Source organism: Argopecten irradians, chromosome 8 (genome assembly GCF_041381155.1).
Source record: "Argopecten irradians isolate NY chromosome 8, Ai_NY, whole genome shotgun sequence".
In the NCBI taxonomy this organism is placed as follows: domain Eukaryota; kingdom Metazoa; phylum Mollusca; class Bivalvia; order Pectinida; family Pectinidae; genus Argopecten; species Argopecten irradians.
Genome location: NC_091141.1, coordinates 33702158 through 33728035, shown reverse-complemented (window position 1 = coordinate 33728035; position 25878 = coordinate 33702158). Strand labels below are relative to the sequence as shown.

At 34.5% G+C, this 25878-nt stretch overlaps 1 protein-coding gene across 2 annotated transcripts; it reads left to right on the top strand.

Annotated features, from left to right (window-relative positions):
* The first annotated feature begins 403 nt into the window (after window positions 1-403).
* Window positions 404-25878, top strand: LOC138330167 (TNF receptor-associated factor 6-like). Of its 2 annotated transcripts, XM_069277593.1 has the most exons (8): window positions 404-503; window positions 3614-3666; window positions 15652-16098; window positions 20034-20196; window positions 20899-21060; window positions 21421-21495; window positions 22901-22978; window positions 24569-25878. In XM_069277593.1, exons 3-8 carry the CDS (start codon window positions 15728-15730, stop codon window positions 25679-25681), a joined length of 1962 nt encoding a protein of 653 aa, XP_069133694.1. In that variant the 5' UTR covers window positions 404-503; window positions 3614-3666; window positions 15652-15727; the 3' UTR covers window positions 25682-25878. The 2 variants fall into 2 exon arrangements, with proteins under 2 accessions (XP_069133694.1, XP_069133693.1); XM_069277592.1 differs by lacking the exons at window positions 404-503; window positions 3614-3666 and adding an exon at window positions 7381-7694.

Below are 25878 nucleotides of genomic sequence, written 5' to 3'. Positions count from 1 at the left end.
GCATTTTATCAAGAAATAATTACGCAAGCTTCAGTCACAGTTAAGGGAGCATAAATGCACATATTGTACCTGGTGTAAATATATATATAGTGCATACATGTACATGTCACAAAATCAATCAGCTTTAATTCGAAAGCTTCAAATGTATGACTTCGACAAACATGATCAAATATAACATCAAATGTTATTAAAATGAAACGATATGCGGTATCAGAGTATTGTAAATCATTGATGACACATATTCGTTTTAAAAAGTACATGTAATTCAAAACATTTCTACACTCTAACCAGAAAAAAAAGCTAACAAGGCTTTAAAGTAGAACGCGTTCACGCCAAAAATGGGGAAATCCCCTCGATCTCTGTCATATGGACGCTCTCGATATTAAACATACAGTCGACAAACGGTCAGCTGACGTCGGTCTCGATCTAAAACAGGAAGTCCGATTCAACCCTTGCCAAGAGAGCAGGAAGTTAGCATTTTTGGGATGTTTTTTCTCGCTGAGGTAAAACCCATTTTGTACCAAATAGCATATCTTTATATTGAATATAAGCTTGATTCGCTACACATTCAGTTTCTGCCTATTTCATAATTCATTTGGCTTGTAGACTCACATTTTCCCATGTACCCCAGTCATCGTTGATGTCATTGAAGAACACCAGTGGTATCAGAAACTGCACGTGTGTTTACTAGTTTATACCAACCTTCAAACGATGATTAGTGGTAAATTATTTGATATCATAAATGACCTTATCTCATATCGACCAAAGGTGTACACCACATATGTATTTCCAATAGCGTCGGTAATTCACATCGTGTATTCATCTAGACATATTCCAATGGGTGTGGACCTCTTTATAAATGATTCGTCATGACGTTTATAAACTAAGATGTATACTATGTGGAATACCCATATACAAGTACATTCAAATCTCATATCCAAAAGACAAAGGTTCATTTCATTGACATGTATAGTATATGACCTCTAGTAGCAGCCCTTAATTTAAAAGATTATACTACTTTCGTTTTCATTATGTCATCTGACCCGAATGGTCAAGAGGTCATTTGACCCGAAGTATCATAATGAGCTATCTACCCGGTATATAACCGTCATGCGTCATCTGTTGTCATGCGCCACATATGCATGTTGTGCACTGTCTTGTAAACTTTTCATTCAGATGACTTGTTTAGTTGATAATCATGTCATGGAAAACAATAGCTTATGCATTCTGCCCTTGTATATTACAGAGTTATCTACCCTTTGGCCTTGCATGTAGGCACCAATTTGTATTGTGACATCATCATAGATGTTATATCAATACATGTAGGATTATTTGGCCTATTACGTGAACATAAATCCCTATAATAATTATAACCAGTGCTCCAGTTAAGACGACTATAATCATTAAACTCTGTCTATTACCACTAGAAATTGTATGAACAGGTACTGATTACCCCAACAAATATTTGTATCATTATGAATGCTTACATCCAGAAATAAAACCAGAAGAATCTGCAGTAACATGTCATTGGTTACTTTACACTGTAATATAATATCCTATTAACAGCCAGAGTCATATAAGGATTTGCCAGGTTTGTTGGTGGAGGAAAGCCAGAGTACCCAGAGAAAAACCATCGACCAGCGGTCAGTACCTGGCAACTGCCTCACATTGAATTCGAACTCGCGACCAAGAGGTGGAAGTCTTGTAGTAATATGTCGAGACATCTTAGTATTACTTTTTACAACATATATCTCTGTTAAGTTTTTAGTTAGCACACAAGTCAGAGTTGTACACGTCTCTTTTCAAAAGTATGAGTATAATTACCCATCTCTCCAAAAATTATCGTGAGCACTGCCTATATATATGTAGTAATATTGCTGATACATGGTAGGTTGTACATGTATATGTACATGTACAACTTTGTATTTACTATTCAGAGATTTAGTCTTTAGCTGTTCAAAATTGGAAGCATTAATTTCCATAAAATCATATTGGCAAACACAGAAGAATGGACAAAGTTAAACAAAGCATTTAATATTTGAAATACTTGATGATATATGGTATAAGGAGTTATGTTTCAGAAAATATAATGTATGAAGTATCTGTTCAGGGCATCCAGTTGACCCTTGATTTTTAGTATTTCAGAAGTCAAATAACAATTTCTCAGAAAAAACTTCAAACCTATGACAAGTAGACAGGTGCTTGAAGCCAAAGAGTAAAAATAAATTTTTGAGAGTCAAAAACATACTCTCAAGGGTCTACTGGATGTCCTGTTGTTGAAAGTCTTAAGATGGTAGATCAATTTATAACTAAAATTTAGACATTAGAATATTAATCAATACACATTGTATTAATTATGATGTAACAACTGTTCCATGATCAGATGGCACAATGGTTAAATACATCTTGTCCGAGAATACAGGCATCAGTATATACATGATACCATTTTATGAGAGTTTTATTGTACACTGAGTAATAAAGTGTAAACTGTCCGTGTGATTGACAAGTGACCTGAACGTATATACCTATGTGACAGAGCATATAAAGTTGACCCACAAGTTTTACCAAAAGTCATGTGTGTATGTACTTTCTCTGAGAAATTTGGAGGAGCTGCGGTGGTAAAGATGTCTCAACATATTGCCACAAGCACTCCACCTCTGGGTCACGAGTTTGAATCCCATGTGGGGCATGCGCAGTTGCCAGGTACTGACCGCTGATCGGTGGTTTTTCTCTGGTCACTCCGGCTTTCCTCCACCAACAGATCTGGCACGTCCTTGCATGACCCTGGTTGTTAATAGGACATTAAACGTAAACCCTGAGAAATTTAGGTGGTCAAAATCTGTCATACACAGTTCTCTTAAATCCAAAGTACATGTATAGAGCTCTAGACAGATATCTACGAATAGAATTAAAGAACATACTCAAAACAATAAGGTCCCAGGTTGGTTAAAAAGTTGAACAAAGAAAGGACACCCTATAGGACCAACTTCGGCTAATCTTTCACAAAGTTATTGCACAGATTAAGTCATTAATCAAATTACAAAAGAAATCAAATAAAGAAACCTAAACGGTTTTTATAGTTTCAGTTTGTATTAAATCAAAATATGTGAAATTGAGGCCTTAAAAAGGGGGAGGGGCGATTGGGTTACTTATGGGGTGGAATCGGTAATTAATTTCTGATGTTTTGTCTTTGTAGTCAATTCAGCTGAATTTCTGAAAATCATGTTATTATGGTTTTATAAGGTATTAAGTAATTATATTTATTCACCCCTAAAGACACATTTGAACTCTCCTGTAACTAAAGTTGGAACGTTTCATTATAATATTACAGGAGTAAAACATGGATTAAGTTTCAATTTGGGAACCAGTTTCTGTAATATCAGTTACATACATGTATACAGTAAAAGAACATTTCAAGTTATTTATAAAAATGATTGTATTTCAAATTTGCATATTTGAGATCTTATTTACCATATATTGTTGTAGTTATCTCTCTTTATACATTAACCTTTAATACAGTTTGGATGATAAAGACTGTGTGCTTTTAATGGAAAGTAGGTACCTGGTATTGTACATAATTAATGGTTGAGTTTAATATTTTTGTATTTTTCAGGTACACCATCATACTGGAGTGTAACATCTAAGATTTATTGATTGGTCATTCAGGTAAGTGAGTCGAAAATATATACTCTTACATTTTAATAGTGTAAAGGATTTGTTTAAAGGCCCACTACCTTTCCGAGATGTTTCGAGATGTTTGATGCTTAAAATGGGAATGTAAAACAAGACTGATTATTTAATAAAGTGGCAAAGGAAAGGTAGTGTGGCTTTAACAGAAAAAGTGATAATTTCATATTATCTTAATTGTGAATTTTACAGGTAATTTTTATTGTACCATCATCAGATGGTGGGTATTCAAAACCACTGTTTGTCTGTGATTTGTCATCCATAAGAAAAAAAAATCATATTTTTCAATATTAAAAGAAATCTCTATTTTTCAACATTAAGAGGAATTTCTATTTCTCATTATTAAGATAAATCTCTATTTCTCAAATGTGTTCAAATTAATAATCTTGACTGTCATTCAAGACCAGAGAGATAAAATAGGCTAAAATCTTTAAACGACTTTTTTTCGACAACTTAGATGTACATGTGTAGAGACCAGATAATGGACTTACAGTAAGCTGAGATGAAAGGCTACCGAGTTTGTTAACATTAATGACCTTGACCTTCATTGTTACATGCTTTTCTGCTGCAACACCACATTAACAGTCTATAATAATAGAGGGTACAATAACATTTCAAGATGCTTTTACATAATGGATTTAATAAACTTACCTTTCTTTGTCTTAATAAATTTACCTTCTTTGTCCCAATAAACTTACCTTTCTTTGTCTTAATAAATTTACCTTCTTTGTCCCAATAAACTTACCTTTCTTTGTCTTAATAAATTTACCTTCTTTGTCCCAATAAACTTATCTTTCTTTGTCTTAATAAATTTACCTTCTTTGTCCCAATAAACTTATCTTTCTTTGTCTTAATAAATTTACCTTCTTTGTCCCAATAAACTTATCTTTCTTTGTCTTAATAAAATTACCTTTCTTTGTCCCAATAAACTTACCTTTCTTTGTCTTAATAAGCTTTAATTACCTTCTTTGTCCCATCGTCGATCTTCAAGAGTATATATCTATCCCTGGACTGTGCCATAGCAACACAGAAGGCCATGCATGTATATGACGATTTGTGTATGAAATGATATAATATAGTTTGAATGGTCTTTGATGTCGCTGGGCATGAAGGAGTGGGACGACTGGTTTACCACTTGTCAGTATATTGTAATCGGGTCGGGTGTTTTGTTTGATATCTTTGTGGTATGATTCAATGAGATAACACTATAAAAATGGCTAAATTTACACTATAACAGGGAAACACAACATGAATATACCGAAGCCTCCCAAAAAATAATACATAAACAGGCAAAAGATTGCACACAGAAGAGGCCGTTTAATGGATAACGGGACAGTATGTTGGCTTTGAATTGGACATGGATGATTCGTTGTCTTCGCAAGAAGTCTCCATAGTTCCGTGTTTTGTCAGGAATACCTTCAGCTATGACATAGTCGAGGGTGGCATATATAACAACAGCGAAAGTAACCCTAAAGTTTTGAAAATGTCGCTAAACATACAAGTAAACGGGAATGTTGTTATATATCATGAGAGGTAACTCAAGATGGAATTTAATATTGTCTGTGTAAGAAACATTGCAACTCTTTCGTGTCATACTGCAAACCAACTAATTTTTGTGTGCGATTTAATTTTCGCGTATATTATCATTCTTGGCGATTCCTCGGTGATTAGAAATAGCGCAGATTAGCGATAGCTGCTGCGAAAATGCCTCAAATACGGATTCATTAGAACAATACAAGTTGATGACTATTAACTTGCGAAATTTTAACACACTGAAACAACTGATATGCAAGAAAACGCAAAAATAAAAATTCTCGCGAAAATAAGTTGTTAGTGTTGCTATAGCGTAACATATAACATTTGAGTAATGGCTTATGATTCTATGGGAACAAATAGCTACACGGGTTCGTCTTGGCATTCAGATGTAGAAACGAAATATAAAATTTAAAAAATGACGTCTAAGGTTATTGGTAATTAGATAAACTACTCTTGTATACACAATGCCGTTTGATAAAAAATAAACTGTATTAAGGAATTTATTCCGGATTAGATTTCAAGATAATTGCGAGCATCGGCGACGACCCATTTAAACCCATTTGATTTATTATACGCTACGTAAACGTACGTTACGTCAATGCATCTCTGACGATGGAACATAAGCCAATTTTTTACACGTGATGCCAACAATTAAACATGCTCCACCGACGACAGAAACGATACTCATCTTTTAACAATAATTGATGTTTAATCGTGTATATATATGACTTATTATCACAAAAAAATAACAAACAATAATTTGTTTTGATTTTGGTGCATGCGCAATCAGTAATTCATTCCATATAGGACATACATGTAGTGCCACGGATTTTTTTTCGGACGCAATTTATTATTTCTAATATTTTTTCTTGAAGTAAAATTAGAAGCTAAATTTTTTCAATGGTGGCCATGGTGTAAAGTAAGTAACTTTTGTTGTAACTGAAAAACATACTAATTCATATGCTCATGTTTTTGATTGAGAAAAATACCATTTTTCAGCGGTGGAACATCTTTGACCAACGGCGATACATTTCTTTTAGTAATCATTTGCGAGTTAAGATTCACGTAAAAAGCTTTATGACGCGAGTGTTTCTTGTAATGCGATGGAGTTAAAAAAGTACCGATACCCTTCAAATTTCTAAATGCGAAAAAGGCGAAGCTTGACATTTTGATAAATATATTTGAATACAAAAGTTACCAACATAACGGAAAACGTTTGCGGAAAAAGACCATTCGAGATGCCAATAATAAATCTGGCTCCAGTTTCCTGAACATACCTTAACTTAATTCTTAAACTTAAAATTCTCCATCGGAAGAAACCATTACAAAGGTTAAGGAAAGTTTCTAAACTTCAGATATTTCTCTTGAATGTTGTAATGCTTTTCTATGGAGAATTTGAAGTTAAGGAATTCCTTAAAGTTAAGGCATATTCTTAAAACTGGACCCATGTCTTATATCCGTGTTGTTTGTTTTAACTACATCGTATATCCGTTAGAATTCGATACATTATATAACGAAATAAATGATAACAGGCACAGCTAGGTAAAAAGTCTGTACCAAGAAAAATGTATTTACTAGGTCAAATTCGCAAAAACTATGATAAATCTATCTTAATTAAGTACATGTTTTATATGATGACTTGCAAATGTAAGATTTGTTACGAAGTTCATCGGAAAGGTTGCAAGTGAGTTTGGGTTAGATAATAACTCATTCTTTCCTGAAATTTCATAATGGACTAGTCTAGTCTTTGATTAAGAAGAGTCTAAATGTGCCTCCAGGGGTAAATAAGTTTAGGCTTACATCTGTATAGTAACAGACGTCTGCAATAGCCACCACATATTTGGAACTCAACATGTACAACATGGGTCAGTTGTCAGGCTATACGATATAACAACGGTTTATTACCTGGAACTCCGGCCTTTAGTACTTAATTGACACTCGCGTTATCATCAAGTAATTTAATTGATAAGACATAAATCACACATATGTAGGTATAGACAACGTAAAACGGCGAGAATGGTACCGGTTCATGAGATATTTATCTGTTCCATTTGAACAATAATCAAATATATATGGATACAAATGTTGGTAAAATTTAGACTTACCTGGAATTTTAATTTACCTTCCGAATTTCTTAAAATAGAAATACACCAAAAGCTTTACTCCAGATGAAATAGGTATTACATTGTATTTAGATTTGTTAATGTATGAGTACGTTTATAACAATTCACTCATAGAAGAAAAAATATATATCGACAAAGAAAAATCACATTTAGTTTAATTTAAAAAGTCACAAAAGTACGAACTGATAAAATAGACATGTGTAGTCAACATTGCGAACTTGAATGCTAGCCAGAAAACTTGGGTAGTTCCCCCTCTTTCTACTTCCTGGTTAGTTATATCGTCTACTTAGTTAATGCGTGGAGACTGAACGAGTGTGATCGGTTAACTAACGCTGGATAAATGGACAGGTAGGTTAACCTATGTAGGATTTAACAAGTAAAATATTACTTATATATAAGTAAGGACTAAAATAATACTTTTATATAAATTGGCAGGTAAAATACTAAATATGTTACTTGTATATTAAGGAACAGGTACAAAGGAGGTGAGATACACATATTTATTCTTGGACAAGTAAGTAGTATTAATAGTTTAAAGTAGTACTGAAATGACGACATACGTGTATAAAGAATAAACATAACATTTTATCACAGAATCCGTCTGATATTCCGTGAATATAATTGCGTATATCACTAGTGTAATACTGTATATCCTGTTGTTTTTTTAAACACATTTTGAAGTTGTATATCTTCGAAATGTAGGTTGTAGTTTTGTGATAAAAAGTATCGTAAATTTGTGTTCATTTCATATAAAGTTTTAAGATTTGCTTCTTTTTTAACTTCTGAAATGAAAACTTATCTAAGATACTATATATTTTTTAAGTTCTAATGTATTGATTTCATGAAATGATATTTTGATGATAAACTAGTTATTCTGTGAACTAACGTATTTTTCGCGTGTGATCAGATTTAGTGTATTTTAGCGAATGATCAGAATTCGCGAAAATAAATCGCCGCTAAATCGTTTCCGCTACAAATACAGTAGAGCTTTTAAAGTGTAAATCGCGATATTAGTTCGTCATGCATGAAAACGCGAAAATAGGTTACCGCGAAAATAGGTCACCACGAAAATAAGTTACCGCAAATAAAGTCACCGTGAAGCTAAATTACCAGCAAAAATAAGTTACCGCAAAAATAGGTAACCACGAAAATATGTTACCGCAAAAATAGGTCTTTACGAAAATAAGTTACTGCTAAAATAAGTTACCGGGAAAAATGGTTTACAGTAAAGATTTATTAGTGTAGTTTGCCCATTTTTCTCGTTACAGCATTACTGTATTATATTCTTTCATATCTTCTCAAACAAAATGTATGCTTATCTTGAATGGCATGTTGTACATATGGCGTCCGTTTCATACATTTCATTTTTTTACTCTATTGTCAAAACAGGATTCTTGTGTTTGTTCTCCATTATATCTTTAGGTGCTTGTAATCAGGATATGATTCTCAGTTTGTGGCTATGCTTAATTCTCTTATCAAATTTGAATCTCGTGGAACTTGAGTGATATTACCGCGTTATGCGTCATTTTTTAACCACTTTACTCTTCGTTATTTTGAACGTATTTGCGAATACATAAATTAGCAATCATTATTTCGTTCATTATAAATATCTTTTATACAATTATTTGCGAGATTTTCGAATTCAGTTTCGGGCTCTCCAGCGAAATAAAGCAAAAACTTATATCTCGGAACATAAAGTAGCCTACAGAACGTTGTTGTTTCTAGTCCACCACTGTTGTAATATACCTAAAAACTAATCATATGGACCCATTGAGCATGAAAATTAACAATAGTCTTGCTAATTATCATATCTCCGTTTTAAATCGATCAAGGGTTTTAAAGTCCTTAAACTTTTTTGGTGTGGGAAGATTTCCGAGTATATACACGTGCTTTAGTTTGTGAAGTACTTGTGTCGCTCTGGTGAGTGTTTACATTAAAGACAAGCTATATATGGACTACCTGGTATGCAGTGATATTATGTGTATTGAACTTAGTAAAGTGTTGTAATCTTGACAGTTTGTGTGGATTACTTTGAGGAAGTTGATAAGATACGGTAAAGCCAACCAATCGATTTTGTTCTAAGTATATCACTGACCAATCAAATCTGCTCTAAGTACATGTACACTGAACAGTGTAATATAACGGCCAGTAAATAATGGCATCTCTCGCAGATTAAGGTTGTATGTTGGGACCATATATTAAATGATTTCTATATACTGTAAACAAACTTGTTTTCGAGTGAAAATAAATTTCGCATAGATCACGAAGGTAATAACGAATCTCGAAAATAATGCACCGCGAATTTGTTTCAAATACAGCTATAGTAGAACCTTAGAAGTGTTGATGTCGAAAGTGAATTGTCGCGAAAAAAGTCATTGTACAAGAAAACGCGAACAAAATTTATCGCAAAAATTAGTTGGTTTGCAGTAGTATGATCAACACTTTCATATACTCGTATGTATTAAAGCAGTATTTGTCGTTGTCAAAACAAAGTCAGTAGTACTTCATCAGGCACCGAAATTTAATGTAAATTGCTTCCATTGAATGAAATGCAAAATGTTTGCTTTAATTAAAAAAGAAAAGCTCAACGAAGTTAATAGGATGGCAAATATGAAAGTTTAGTGCAAATTCCATGCACGTTTTCGTTGCGCCATTTTCACTAAGTAGCAAAAACGTAAACAACACATGATGTTAATTAGATGCAGTTTGAGGCTATTTGGTCGATACGCTAATGTGCAGTTGTGGTGCATATCGATTTATTCTGCAACATATTGATGCAATCTTTGCGTCAGTGTAACTTCCTGAAGTATGTGTTATAAACATGCGGAATATAGTATCGTGTATAATTATTTATTACTTCTATTTCCTGCTTGTGCGTTCTTCTTATTGGTGCTTTACCCGAGAACAGGATATACTAGAACATCCTTGTCGATTTGTTCCGTCTGTAATTTCGTTATTTTGTTGTTTGTAATCCATATCACTGAATAGCATGGTGTATTAAATCTTGTATAAGCGACTACCTCTATATAAAGACCACCTGGTAACTATGGCCACTCTCTTTGGGTCCCAAATGGCTATTTCCATTTTTCTTTGTCCTTTGGGTGGTCTCTATGTACAGGTTTAACTGTATATTCGTTGTGTGTTGAAGTTTTGATTGTTTTCGTGACAGCAGTATGAAATGGGCAAGAGTTCCTCTATGACAAGAAGACACAACATCAGTATACCGCAGCCTCCCATACAATCACACATACACACAATGCATTGTACACAGAGGAAGACCATCAATGATCTTAGCTGGTGATAGGTCCGATGTTTAGCCTGGTTATTATAACTAAAGTTAAAATTTGTCATTACAGAATTATTACTATTGAATATATTGTTTGTTACATAATGCATTGGATTTACCACGAAACGATTTAACAATATTTGCTTCGTTCACATCAGCCTAAACACTTTGGAACCGGAATAAACAATATTATGTAAAAAAACCATTTGTTTGCATTCGTTGTATCATATATAATATTATATATATATTATATAATGTTAAAGTGAACAGTCGGGCAAGGATGGCTAAAGTCGGTAAAAATGGTGTGAATGTATCCAGTATAATTTCTTATGAAATGGAAAAATAAAATCTCTCGTCAAATTCTGTCTGCGTACGAAGAAATTAATTTAAAGTATGGAAATTCTAAAACGTCCTCCCGGCTCACTATGTCCGTGGTTACATTTCCACGCAGCCTCGCTTTCAATGCTTTCAACTTTTCTTTACTTTAATGGTCAGAACTGGGAAACTAAGCAGAACTTGACCGTCGTATTAATATGTGAGAACTTTTGGAAGGCCAATGAACGCATTTAGACTGGTTTTCTTTGCCCGACTATTCACTTTAAAATATTGTTATATCACTTTACTAAGCATGCATGATTACTTTTACTCTGCTGTGAACCATGTTTAATGTCACCTCGTTGCGAATCGTGGTAACACATGGGTACATCATCAAGCATGTTTATAATGCTATTCTGCAGGATTGAGTCAAATAATAGATGTTTTACATTGTACAGTATTTCATAATGTTTTACCTAAGATGTTTTACATGTTTGTACAATGCGTTTAGTTATGCTTTACATGCATTGTATTTCGCAATGTTTAATGCACTGTATATTGTATTTTCTCGCATCATATTACAAGTTTTACGGACATAGCCAATGGGTGAATTGATTGATTTATGCTTGCTTACTTTTATTGATGTTGGACTGCTTTTTCTCGATGACTTTAACGTAAAAGGCTGAAAATGAGGGTTGTTTGAATTTCTACGCAATGTGAAAACCGTGTAGTTTGTTTTGTAGTTTGTGAATGTTTTGTTTGCACGTTGCTGTTGAAACTAGAGGGGACAATTATATATATCTCCACCTGTCCATCCTCGATACTTTATTACTATCACTGACGTTATATCCACCCTTAAAGATGCTCCACCGCTGACAAATGGTATTTTTCACTATCAAAAACAGGAGCAGACGATTTAGTATTTTTCTTCAGTTACAAAAGTTACTTACTTTACACCATTATCACCATTGAAAAGTTTGAACTTCTAATTTTACTTCAAGTTAAAAATATGAAAAATAATTAATTGCATCCCGAAAAAATTCCGTGACACTATATCCTATATGGAATGAAGTACTGATTGCGCATGCACCAAAGGTGAAATAAATTATTTTTTATTATTTTTTGTGTTAATTAGGCATATATGTACACGATTAAACACCAATTATTGCTCAAATGATTTATATCATTTATGCTCTGTCGGCGGTGAAGCATCTTTAATATATACGTATATGTCATAGAGTTGGGCGGTTTGATTGCAATACAATGTTAAACTATAAACACTTATTGACATTGAATGTGGAACCGAAAGGTAATATGGCAATTGATACTGCTGCCAAAAATAGACATTTTCAGTCAAGTTTTGGTTTCTATACGATAACCTAAAAAAATATGAATTCATTTTATGAAATTTAATACGCAGATTCAATTGATTTCGGAGTCCGACAGAGAACATTGTTTCGCTTCCGCGATACATAATGTTTTACATGTAAAGTGATACATTGATCCTGCACTTGTTTGCGAAGCAACTTCTATATTTTTTCTACATGTGACATGCATCTAAATTTATATGTTTGTTTTCACACAAAAAACCTTTTTTATTCTTTTTCAAACTTCCTGCTTGTATAACGTAAGTTGAACTTCCTTGTTGATTGTTGAAAACCTGTCATTATTATTTGAATTACAGGTAGAATAATGTTAGAATACAATGTAGTACTAGCGGACAATCGATACCCACAGCCACGATACTATTATACCCGGCCATTGGTCTATGTGACGTTGTGTTAGCTAACAGAACATTATCTATGTACACGTGTTAATACTGGTAATTATTCAAATTAAAGATTTTTCTTTGAGTATGACAATTGAATTTTGTCACTAGTATGAAATAACAAGTTAAACGAGACGCTATTCAGTTGTGACTAGTAAAAATAAAATAAAAATTTAAAAAAAATAAATAATAAAATCAGTACATAATTAAGATGGTTATCTGCACGTGGTATTTATAGCAAGCTTACTTATTGTTTCTGCGTGTATATTAGAAACGCCGTTGTATAATGCCCCATACGGCAATGGAGATAATGACTTATTGTAGGGCTTAGAATCGTTGGGTAAATTGGTGGATATTTCAACACTCATCGATTGTTTTAAATTTTAAATTGTCGAATGGTGTATACGTTATTGAAATATAAAATGCCCAGAGTGCTTATAAAATTCTATTGTATACCAAATAATTTTCGTGTGTGGCTAGATTTTCGCGGGATATTAGAAACCACGAGAAAAATATCTCCGCGAAAATATTATAATAAAAAAAACAATAGAGCCATATGACTTCAAATCGCAAATTTACATCGCTGCGAAAATGTCGTTAGGGATGTCAGCGCAAAACAAGGTCACCGCAAAAAAAAGTTGTTTACAGTATGTTGTACGCGTGAATTAGCTTTCAAGGAGCGTTCGAGGATTATATATAGTGTACTGTAACCGTGTAAATTTACGCGAGGGGACATTTTCGCTGTTAACGCAAAGATCGCTTGATCACGAAAATTCCTCTCGCGCGTAATATTTTGTACATGTGTAAAGTTCGTCTTTCAAAGTCTGAAAAGTGTATCTATTACGAAAATAAGAACACCGTGAAAGTTTTATTAAAGCAAATCGCGAAATTGAGCACTCGCGAAAATATTCACGTTTACAGTAATACATAAAAGTATAAACGCTTTAGCGTATTTACAATGTTTATGATCACGCCTTTATCGTGACCGCGCCCTTTCCTTTATATAAATGTATATCATTTTAACTTGTTTACCTGCAAAACCACCATTGCAGTCAAAATAAATGAAGAAATGTCCAGTACTGTAAACTAACGTATTTCTCTATATGTGGTCAAATGTCTCGAAAAAAATGGTAACTTTAAGTACAAAACAATTCTTTAGTTGAAAAACCGCAAAATTAAATCTTTGCAAAAATGTTGTTAGGCATGAAAATGCGAAATTAAGTCGCAATTAAAAGATAAGACGGCTTAAATCTTAAATTTCATAACTGTTAAGAAAGTCGTGAAAAGTACCAATACAATATTCAGATATAGGGAGGTTAGGCGTCGTAGCCGATTTTGTTTATGGACATATAATCTGAGGTTGATCTAAAGTTTTTGCACCAATGGTGAACCTTTCACGATAAACAATGACAAAGATATATTGAGAGCGCTCAGAACGATTTTATTTAGAACTGGCTAGTTCTTTAAATAATATAGTGCCAAGAAGCTGTTAACATTATATTCCGCTCTAAATGTAAACCTATTCTGTTTTGAATATTATAGAGTTATCTGTACTTGCGGGTAGGTATTGATTGCGACGTCATGTAATTGCGAGCGTAACGCCTTAATTTTCGCAGAAAACGACGTGAATTGTGCATGCGCTCACAAAATAATGAAGTCACAATGAATACCTACCCGCAAGGGAGCTATCTCTGTAAAATGCAAAGACGGAATATGTATTTTAGTTAAAATGCATTATGTAGTAATGTACCATGGATTAGGTCACAATCGTGTGTAATATACGTAATCAACAAATTGATATGGTGACAGCCCTAAAGTTTTTGCACCAATGGTGAACCTTTCACGATAAACAATGACAAAGATATATTGAGAGCGCTCAGAACGATTTTATTTGGAACTGGCTAGTTCTTTAAATAATATAGTGCCAAGAAGCTGTTAACATTATATTCCGCTCTAAATGTAATCCTTGATCATATTCTGAACTGTATTGGAGTTGTGCAGTGGCCCGTGACTTTACTTCCTGGTTAAATTACATCAGACAATATTTGGTTTATTTTTGCCTTATCTATCTCATACATACACATATACTCGAAACGATTTTTAGTCATATGATAAACACAAAAGTCAACAAATGGTTGCTTGTATATTGAAAGTAGTTCAAACGTATTTTATGCCCGTCATAAAATGGGGGAAGGGGTCCCACGCCAGCTTGTACCTCCCTGTACCGTCTTGGCGTGTTGCCTTACGCCCCTCTAGTTATACGACTCTCCCTGGTTTCATTTGAAGGCAGGAGTACTTTTGCTTCGCAGCCATTTTTAGTTCTTTAAATTTTTAGAAGAAAGTAAAGGAAATATATATATTTCTTAATCTATTTCACACTCAAGACACATTTTAACTCTTCCTGTTCTGAGAATGGAACAGTTCATTATTCAGTTTCAGAGTTGAATGTTTAACAACGCTTAAGCATTATCTCTCTTTGGTGACACAATGTGTGTTGGTAAGGATTGATTTTATTTATGTCATATGTTTGTCCAAGTATTTCTCGGATTCATTTCGACCATGACCTACGTTGCTATGAGATAATATAAATTGTTTCGTCGTCAAATGCTAATTCGGAAATAAATATGTGACATTTATTGCGATTTTAAGACTTAAGGATTTGACACAAGACAAATATACAAGTAACATGGCATTTGCAAGGAGATTAATGCCATATATGGTCAAATTCTAATATTTCTTTACGATACCAGAGTCGATGAACACAGAGAAACTTGTAACATCTGATTATTGTACATCAAACACATTTCCTTCAATTGAATGAATTGAAAATTATAACTTTGAAATTTTTGACTTTTTTTTATAAAAATTCATTAGTAATAGCTAAGTATATAAAAACCATGAAGAATTAAAGTAATGTTACAACTTCGTCATTTCAGCTACCATAAAGATGAATTTTCCCAGTTTACTGCGAGAAGTTCCAGCTTCCCGTTTGCTCAGAATGATGTGAAATTCATGGATGCGTTCGTTCAGAGGAATAATACACATGAAAGGCAACAACACGATTCATCTACCGCAATTTCTTGGCCACAAAGCGTTTCTAGTGTGAACACTGATACCAGTTATGACCAAAACAGTGACCCAGCGGGTCGACAGAACCATTTCTCACACGTGCACAGATCAGGTCAAATGGCCTCCGGAAGTGGAAGCGATTGCAGTTCTGGATTTCAGTTTAATCAACGCCGTGAGGAGGGCTATGACTACGATTTCGTTCTACCACGTGAGGACAAATATGACTGTCCAATATGTTTGTTAGTACTACGGGACCCCTACCAGACAGAGTGTGGACATCGATTCTGTCAAAACTGTATTAAGCGGTGGCTCAGGTTAGTGTGCTGGAGTATTTTCTATGTCGACTGAGTTAGAAAATAATAACTCACGAAAACCTATTCTGTTTTGAATATTATAGAGTTATCTGCACTTGCGGGTAGGTATTGATTGCGACGTCATGTAATTGCGAGCGTAACGCCTTAATTTTCGCAGAAAACGACGTGAATTGTCCATGCGCTCACAAAATAATGAAGTCACAATGAATACCTACCCGCAAGGGAGCTATCTCTGTAAAATGCAAAGACGGAATATTTATTTTAGTTAAAATGCATAATGTACCATGGATTAGGTCACAATCGTGTATAATATACGTAATCAACAAGTTGATATGGTGACAGCCCTTTCAGATAAAATGAGTATCTGTATAAAAAAAATCTGCTACTTTGCTCTGTCACAAGAAGAAAAACATAAATATATCCCACAGCCTCCCAAAACACACTATCATAAGGAGACACAACATGAACATACCACAGCCTCCCAAAACATACTGTCTTAATGAGACAACACTATCATACCACAGCCTCCTAAAAACATACTATCATAAGAAGACATAACAGGAACATACTACATCCTCCCAAAACATACAAACATTATTATATCACAGTTCCCGCAAGGTCAAACCATGCATACCATAGCCTCCCATCCTTACACATTCTACTATTAATGACAGTTTAAATTTTAAGCTACATCTGCACACACCAACCTTGTGGGATAAGTCTTACATTCAACCACGTATTGCAGTCATGGAGGAGGATTGTTTTACATTATCGGGTATGTACCGCGAGCCATGTACCCATAATAAACGGCAGTGACCGAATGGTTTGATATGCTATTTTACCGCTAGCTCATTACCTCAGGGTCGTGCGTTCGATATGAAATTCGGACATGTTATAAAATGAATTCCTCCACCAACTGAATGTGGTTCTTCTCAAATGACTATTTACATAAATAAAGTTACCAGACGTTCACAAAGAATACAAAACAAACACATTTCAAACAAAACAAACCAACAAAAAAAACACATTTTTTACATAGCCGATATACTTAAAACAAAACAGATAAATATCATATAAGACAAACAAATTTCATACGAAACAACGAAATTTCATACAAAAATAGACAAATTTCATAAAAATTCAGTGCCTTACAGCTATGACAAACCTAACCAGATTTACAATTTTTAAAATATTGTGCCTGTTAGAGAAATAGATATAGATAGCAGTATTATCTATGATTACAAATCTTTGGCAACATTCGCGACTTCCTGGTCCACATTGTAGGACAGCCATTACTACGTTTCTTCCTGGTTGGATTCTTTAAAAATATCTACCTGGGGTAGAATTTGTAAAAAAAAATATGTACATGATAGCAAGTATTTAACACGTTATCTTACAACTGTTACCTCCTGCTAGGCTCAGCTACTGATACTGCATAACCGGCTATTTTCGTGAGTAAAATAAAACAGATAAATTTCAACGGTGTCAAATTTCGTGATATGGTATTTAGGGTATGTCGATTTATCTGTTCTCCATATAACGCGGATCAAAGCGATGTCTGCGAAAATCGCGAAAATATATTTACTGCGAAAATGACTGCTTTTTCTAGAAAATGTATTCATTACTTTGCGAAACATTAAGGGTGCCTTAATTTTTAGGTCATCTGACCCGAAGGGTCAGGATGACCTATAGTCATCATGTTTCGTCCGTCGTCGTGCGCCGTCCGCCGTGCGCCGTGCGCCGTCCGCCGTGCGCCGTGCGCCGTCCGCCGTGCGTTAACTTTTCACATTTTGAACTTCTTCTCAAGTTTGACCAGTGGGATTGAGCTGAAACTTACCTGAAATGATCCTGAGATGGTCCCGACAAAGTGTTGTTATTTTTCGGGTCGATCTGAAATCCAAGATGGCCGCCACAGCCGCCATCTTGAAAACACATTTTAAACTTCTTCTCAAGTTCTACCGGTGCGATTTGGCTGAAACTTGCATGAAATGATCCTGACATGGTCCCGACAAAGTGTTGTTATTTTTCGGGTCGATCCGAAATCCAAGATGGCCGCCACAGGCGCCATCTTGAAAACACATTTTGAACTTCTTCTCAAGTTCTACCGGTGCGATTTGGCTGAAACTTGCATGAAATGATCCTGACATGGTCCCGACAAAGTGTTGTTATTTTTCGGGTCGATCCGAAATCCAAGATGGCCGCCACAGCCGCCATCTTGAAAACACATTTTAAACTTCTTCTCAAGTTCTACCAGTGCGATTTGGCTAAAAATTGCATGAAATGATCCTGTTATGGTCCCGACAAAGTGTTGTTATTTTTCGGGTCGATCCGAAATCCAAGATGGCCGCCACAGGCGCCATCTTGAAAACACATTTAGAACTTCTTCTCAAGTTCTACTAGTGCGATTTGGCTGAAACTTGCATGAAATGATCCTGACATGGTCCCGACAAAGTGTTGTTATTTTTTGGGACGAACAAAAATCCAAGATGGCCACCACAGCCGCCATCTTGAAAACACATTTTGAACTTCTTCTCAAGTTCTACCAGTGGGATTTGGCTGAAACTTGCATGAAATGATCCTGACATGGTCCCGACAAAGTGTTGTTATTTTTCGGGTCGATCCGAAATCAAAGATGGCCACCACAGCCGCCATCTTGAAAACACATTTTGAACTTCTTCTCAAGTTCTTCCAGTGGGATTTGGCTGAAACTTGCATGAAATGATCCTGACATGGTCCCGACAAAGTGTTGTTTTTTTTTGGGTCGATCTGAAATCCAAGATGGCAGCCACAGTCTCCATCTTGAAAACACATTTTGAACTTCTTCTCAAGTTCTACCGGTGCAATTTCGCTGAAACTTGCATGAAATGATCCTGACATGGTCCCAACAAAGTGTTGTTATTTTTCGGGTCAATCCGAAATCCAAGATGGCCGTCACAGCCGCCATCTTGAAAACACATTTTGAACTTATTCTCAAGTTCTACCGAAGGGATTTGGCTGAAACTTGCATGAAATGATCCTGACATGGTCCAGACAAAGTATTGTTACATCTCTGGTTGATCCCAAATCGAAGATGACTACCATGACACTATGTCTAATTAATTTCCTATATTTAAAGGCCCTTGGGCCTCTTGTTTGAAATAAAATTTGTTGAAAGAAATTGAAAATGATCCTGACATGATCCTGACAAAGTGACACCATATATAATTAATTTTACTATTGTCAAGGTAGTCAGATGACCGTTAAGGCCCTTTGGGCCTCTTGTTTTTATCCTGACAATGAGAAATTATCAAAGAAAATACTAAGGAAGAAGCGATGACTGTTTCTTTCATGACATCTCTTCTTTTTTACATTTATAAAATATGGTTTTGACATGTGGTATGAAACCTGCTAATTTAAAACTGGAGCCATACTGATTGTGTACCAATTTGCTATTGAATTTAGCATTCAGTATGATATGGTGGAAGTAGAACTCCGGTTTGCCAATCGCCAGTATACAAAAAATCTTATATTGATAATGTATTAGTTAGCTGCTGAAATAAGCTTTCAGTATGGCGGAAGTAAAACTTAACTCCGGTTTGCCAACCGCCCGTATACAAAAAAAATCATGCGATATTGATACCACTGTTTCAGTGAGACAACACTATAATTTGCACGTGATCACATTTATGTTAAAGATATCGCTCTTAATGAAGGTCGCTTTTTTAAATTCTGGAGAATCAGTTGGATAACATTTTTGCAGGTTGTTCACATGAGAAAGATGATATTTTACATTCCGGAAGTGAATATCGCCTTTCGAAAGATTCAATGAACGTTGTGTTAAATGTTTGTACGACTGTTTAAATGCCCAACGAAGTGTCATTTTACGTACATGATGAGATTTTGATCCTAATGGATGCCCTGAAATCAAACACATGTTTACCGCTGTTTGTTGCTAGGGAGACGGAGGCAGAACCACGGTGTCCAGTTGATAATGCCCCTTTGGGTGAAGGCCAAATCTTCCCTGACAACTTTGCCAAACGAGAAATCCTAGCTTTATTAGTTAAATGTCCCAATCACAAGGAAGGCTGTGATACGCAGGTGGTTCTGAAGCAGCTTCAGGTACTGAACCCTATATTCTTTAAGTAAACTCGTCCAGCTTTGTCTTTAGAAGCGTTCAAAGGTCTTTTCAGGGATGAAAAAGTAAATATCAGTATTGATGAACCTGGATATCCCTCTGGTATTCATTTTGACTGTATGACCGTTGAAGAATGATTATGCATTTGTTTAAAGATTGATTTCCACGCATTTACGCTTAAATTTTCTTAACGCAAATTTGATAAAAATGAATTGTAATTGTTATTTATCAATGATTTTGTATTCATTATTTTTTAAATAGTTTGGGTTTCAAGTTTTGTGAAATAAAATCCTGCAAATCTTGTACAATCTATGAAAAGTACAAAAAAGTGAAGTATGTTTTCGAAAAATCTCAACTTAGCGCATTTACGCTACAGCCTATCTTTGAATACATTGTATTTTCACATTGCTAGGTTTTTCATGAATATACAGTTACACACTAGCGTTTTAAAAATGATACAATGTTTCAGCTTTTAATCTCTTTGCTGTTGTGCAATATATGTACAAAAATAAACAGTTTGGTGAATGCATGTTTGTTAGACTGTTGCCAAATACGTTGGGCAATGATAGGATTATTCTAGATATTTATAAAAATTGATTTGGTTAAATGCTGTATGTGTTTTTTAATAAGTATATATGTGTATTATTTCGATTTTATTCAAATGTGTTGGTTTGTTTTGATTTTAGAAACACCTGGAAATTTGTGAATTTGCGTGTGTCCCCTGTCCAAATCGATGTAGCCATATTTTGCTTAGAAAAGACCTAAACAATCATTTAGAGGACGTTTGTCATTTAAGGACAGTGAAGTGCCCGACCTGCCATACCGAATTACAGGCAGAATATTTACAGGTATGGACTGTTTTGTTTAATGCCGCAGCCTTTCAAAATATACATACATTCACACACGCAACAAATGCTTACAGGAGAGGCTGTCCTTACATGAAATCAGCTGCTAATAGGACCTTAAAGCTCAATCAAGCAACTAAAAAAAAGAGGAAAAATTAGTTATTGATAATTAAGACTTTTCTAGGAGACACTGCTAATAAGAAAGGTATATATTTTAGCAATACTCGCGCCATACATATTGCTCTGAAATATGATTGCTATAATTTTATCTATTAAGATCGTAATTTGCAGCTTTTCCTACATGTACCTATCTTTAGCGACTAGTGATTTCGATGAAAAACAGAAAACTTCTCTTTGTTTTAGAATCATGTGGATATATGTCCGTTGGCGAACGTAGAATGCCAATTTTGTGGAAACGATGGATTGATTCGAGAACAGGTATGCTTTGTTTTGATAAAGATTTATACGTTGGTATGTGTATACTATAAAGCTACTTACAACTTATTGCTGTTTGCGTGCGATTTAATTTCTCATATTCCACATTCTTATCAAAATCGCGAATATCAATCTACGCAAAAATGAGGCAAGTATTGGTACAGTAGAACCATATGACTGGATCTCTATATTAAGTCGTCGTGAAAAAGTGAAAAATAGTTAGCTCACATTGGTTTATTAGGACTTAACAACAATTAATATAACTTTTGTTTTATCAATTCTCTAAATAGTTTTCAATCTCCATGTGCACGTGTTTATCAAAAATATCGATCACCATTCAAAATTTGATAGCAGATCATTAAATTGAAACGAAAGATAAAAGAATTAAAATAATTGCAAATAATTGCAATATGAAAAAATCACATACATAAAATGCTAGCTCAAGATTCCTTTACGATTTTATAGATTTGTCTTAAGAAAGTGACGTTAATTTTGATTTTATGTGCATTTTTATGAAAGATAAATATTTGGAAGATTCAAAGACTAGGAAAATATGAGATCGCCAAATTGATATGAATGAATTATGTTAACTTACGTATCCCTACGGAATGTAATGAGCAACTAATGATATGAATCGGCAGAATATATTTCATCTGGAAGGATACATTAGTGTCCTATATTGTTGGACAGCATTTATTAATTATATTTAATTATAATTATATAAATAATTATTGTTTGTTTTGCCATTAAAGAAAGACAATAAATGGAGCAAAACTTGAATAAAAATCATTTTAACATTATCAAGTTTTAGATGAAGTGGAATTGCCCTAATCGCCTTTTTGATAAATCAGTTCAAAGTCACATTGAATGCGATAGCGATGAAATTTTAATATCCTATTTCTTCCAACCATGGTTAAGGTTAATCAGGAATTTTAAACGCTCTAAAAGATATTATAGTGTAATTTAACAAAGAATAACAAATGAGTTAGTTAAATCTAGTAATTAGAATTTCGTCCAATAAAAATTGCCCGATTATACCTGACCAAAGGTGAAAAAAACGTTGATTGCGTAATTTGATAATTCTTTTGAAACGTAATGCTCCCTATTGTCTCAAATTTAGTTGTGGTCTAACGGTTACAAACTCAAAACCAGCAATGCGGAAATCTTATCTTTTCTTGTCATATTGAACAATGCATTACAATAAGGCGTTTTTGTCCTACTCCGTTATAAAAACACTGCAATAAATCCTGATAATTAATACTGTATTGTGAAGGGAGCAAGTTGATTTGATAATGCAAAACGTCAATGGGGTAGGGTTAGAGTTTATTGTTTAATAACATAGCCTTATTTTGTGTGAATTTTCTTTTTTTAAGGTAACAGTTTTAATTTTATTTAACTTTTTTTGCAGCTTCAGAGACACCTGAGCAACGATTGCCCAAAGGCAGTTATTGACTGTGATTTTAGAGAGCTAGGTTGTAAGGAAACGGTAAGTAATCTTAAAAATTACAAAATTTACTTATGGTATTCAGAAACATATATACATAGAGATTGGAAACTCCTTCTTTGTCTATGTTGACAGGCAGAGGGACCTCCGGTTTATAGGCATTTTCCCTTGGCTAACTACTTTTAAGTGTATTCTTTTAAACATGATATTTTTGCATCATCACAAAGTTTAAACATTATATCATGGTTTGATGTGATCAGTTTTCCCAATTTATGTTATCTAATATGATTTTTGAAAGTATGAAAATAAGCAACTTTACCTGGTTTTTCGAAAATTATGCATTCAAAACCGGAAGTGCATTTTGTTTTATTAATATATAAGTTAAAATATTATTTTTTCTTTCCAAAATCGTACTCAAACCATCTGAAAATTACTTAACTTTTATAACATATCAAAGTTATTCTGCTGTATTTAACTATTTAAGAGTTTATCTAAAAGCCCCTAGGGACATACAGAGGTACATCTGCCGATCGTGAAAATGGCGAAGTTGCCAATCTCTATGTATATATGTTTCTGTGGTATTACTGTGTAGTTGCTGTAATCACGACGGTCTAAAGATGCTGCACTGCCGACCAATGGTATTTTTTCTCTCTTAAAAATAGGAAAGGAGCAGACAATTTAGTATTTTTTTCTTCATTTATAAAAGGAAAAGTAAAAGTTACTTTACACCATTACAACAATTGTAAAGCTTGAGCTCTTAATTTTACTTCAAGATAAAAATATTTAAAAAAAAATGATTGCATCCTTTAAAACAGCATTGACACCATGTTGCAGACACCAAAAACAATATCTATTGTTATTATTTTTGTGTTAATTAGACATATATATACACGATTAAACCCCAATTATTGTTGATGAGTACCGTTTATGAATATCACATATATATGCCAACAAAAAAAGGGGGAAATAATTTATGAAAAATTACCTGTTAGGCTTAATATTGAAAAATGATAATGTACAAACAATTGTCTCCGCGAAATCAAATAACTGTACAACAATGTGTAAAAACTAGGGTAACTTGACTTAAGTATTTTGACTGGCTTGATCAGTACTTTATAGACATAAAAATTAAGGTTGACATTTACCAGGGCCTAGAAGTTCAAAAGAAGATTACGCTAATCATAGTTTAATAAAAAAAAATTACAATTTTTTTTCTATAATTATGATGCATGACATTGCTTACCTATTTGCCAATATCGGAGATATAAGCATAGGTTTAGCAGCAAATGTGAAATTGATAATTTTATAATTTCTTGGTTGAAATTATCACTTTATAACAACTGAGCCGAGGGTACAAAATAACTTCGTTTTAACCTTAGTTAATTTCGTTCTAAAGATGATCTTCAGAAGCAGTTCACGGTATGATAACTAATATCTTGATGAAATGGTTGCTTTATATCCTATGGTGACCGATAAAGTCACATTACTCTGGTCAAGCAGACGATATGGCTGCAAGAAAAATAATAAGTGTTTAGATATATAATATCGAATGTTATCGTTTATCGTTTTAACGGTTTATTTTGCGAATTGATTTTGCGCATAGTTACTCATTTAATTACATTTTGGTTGAAGGTTGAAAGACAGGCAATGGCGAAACACATGCAGCACTGCCAGCAGGACCACATGCAGCAGATGTGTACAACCATCGTTTCGCTTGTCCGTCTACTCCAGTTAAAACCTAATTTAAACGACACCTCAGGGCAAACCTCCAATCAAGGTGGCCAAGGGGAAGAAGGCGAGAATTCTCTAAACGTACTTTCGGGTTTGCTACAAACAAGCATGGCGTTGGGCCCTCAGTTGGGACCGCAACCTCCTCAGCGTCCCCACCGGCTAAGACAGCAGTTCAGTACGGATAATATGCTGAGTCACGCATCGTCCGACTCTTCTACAAGCAGATCAGGTGAAGCGATTGGGCGACGAGACGACGACCGAGCGATTAGCGCTAGAACTCAAGCCATGTCTACTGTCAGCATGACGTCTAATCACATACCAGGAGTGGACCTTGAAGGTGCTCCAAGATTACCTTTCCACCAGGATTTTGAATTCCAGTCACTAAAATGTCAGAACGCAACGCAGGACGAGAGTCTGGCTCGACACGAACAATCTTTAGTTGAAATTCAACAGAAAAATGACACTCTTGAACGGACTAATAGAGATCTAAGATCAAAGGTTAAAGCTTTGGAAAGTACACTGGCAGATATAGAAGGAAGAACGTGTAACGGTACATACCTCTGGAAGATAAAAAACTATTCTAAGTTCCGACGGGAAGCTGAGCATGGGGACACCACAGCAATTCATAGTCCTCCATTCTATTCCAGCTTCTACGGATATAAGTTGTGCATACGTGTTAATCTGAACGGCGTGGACAGTGCGAGAGGAACGCATCTCTCTGTATTCATTCACTTCATGCAGGGAGAGTATGATGACATTCTAGAATGGCCTTTCAGCGGTCGTATTGTTCTTACGGTACTTGACCAGAATCCAATTTGTGAGCAAAGACATCACGTCATTGAAACCCTTGTTTCCAAGCCTCACCTGGCTGCTTTTCAGAAACCCGTTACTCCAAGGAATCATAAAGGATTCGGATATATGGAGTTTCTGCCTCTAGGAATTCTGGACAATTCAAACTACATAAAAAATGACACCCTCTTGATCAGAGCATTTATTGTGAACAGTTCTACGTAGATTGTCAGCCATTAACTGAGATAACTTCTGTTTTTTCTATCAAACGTTATCGAGTGAATGAACGTATTTGTATTTAAGTAATATGCGCGTTGTGAATTGACCTGCAATAAGTTAAACCCGTGCTGTTAATGATCTGTGGGTACAAATGGGCCGGAATGTATTAGTGTTTAATTAATTAAACTTTTCAGAATTGAAAA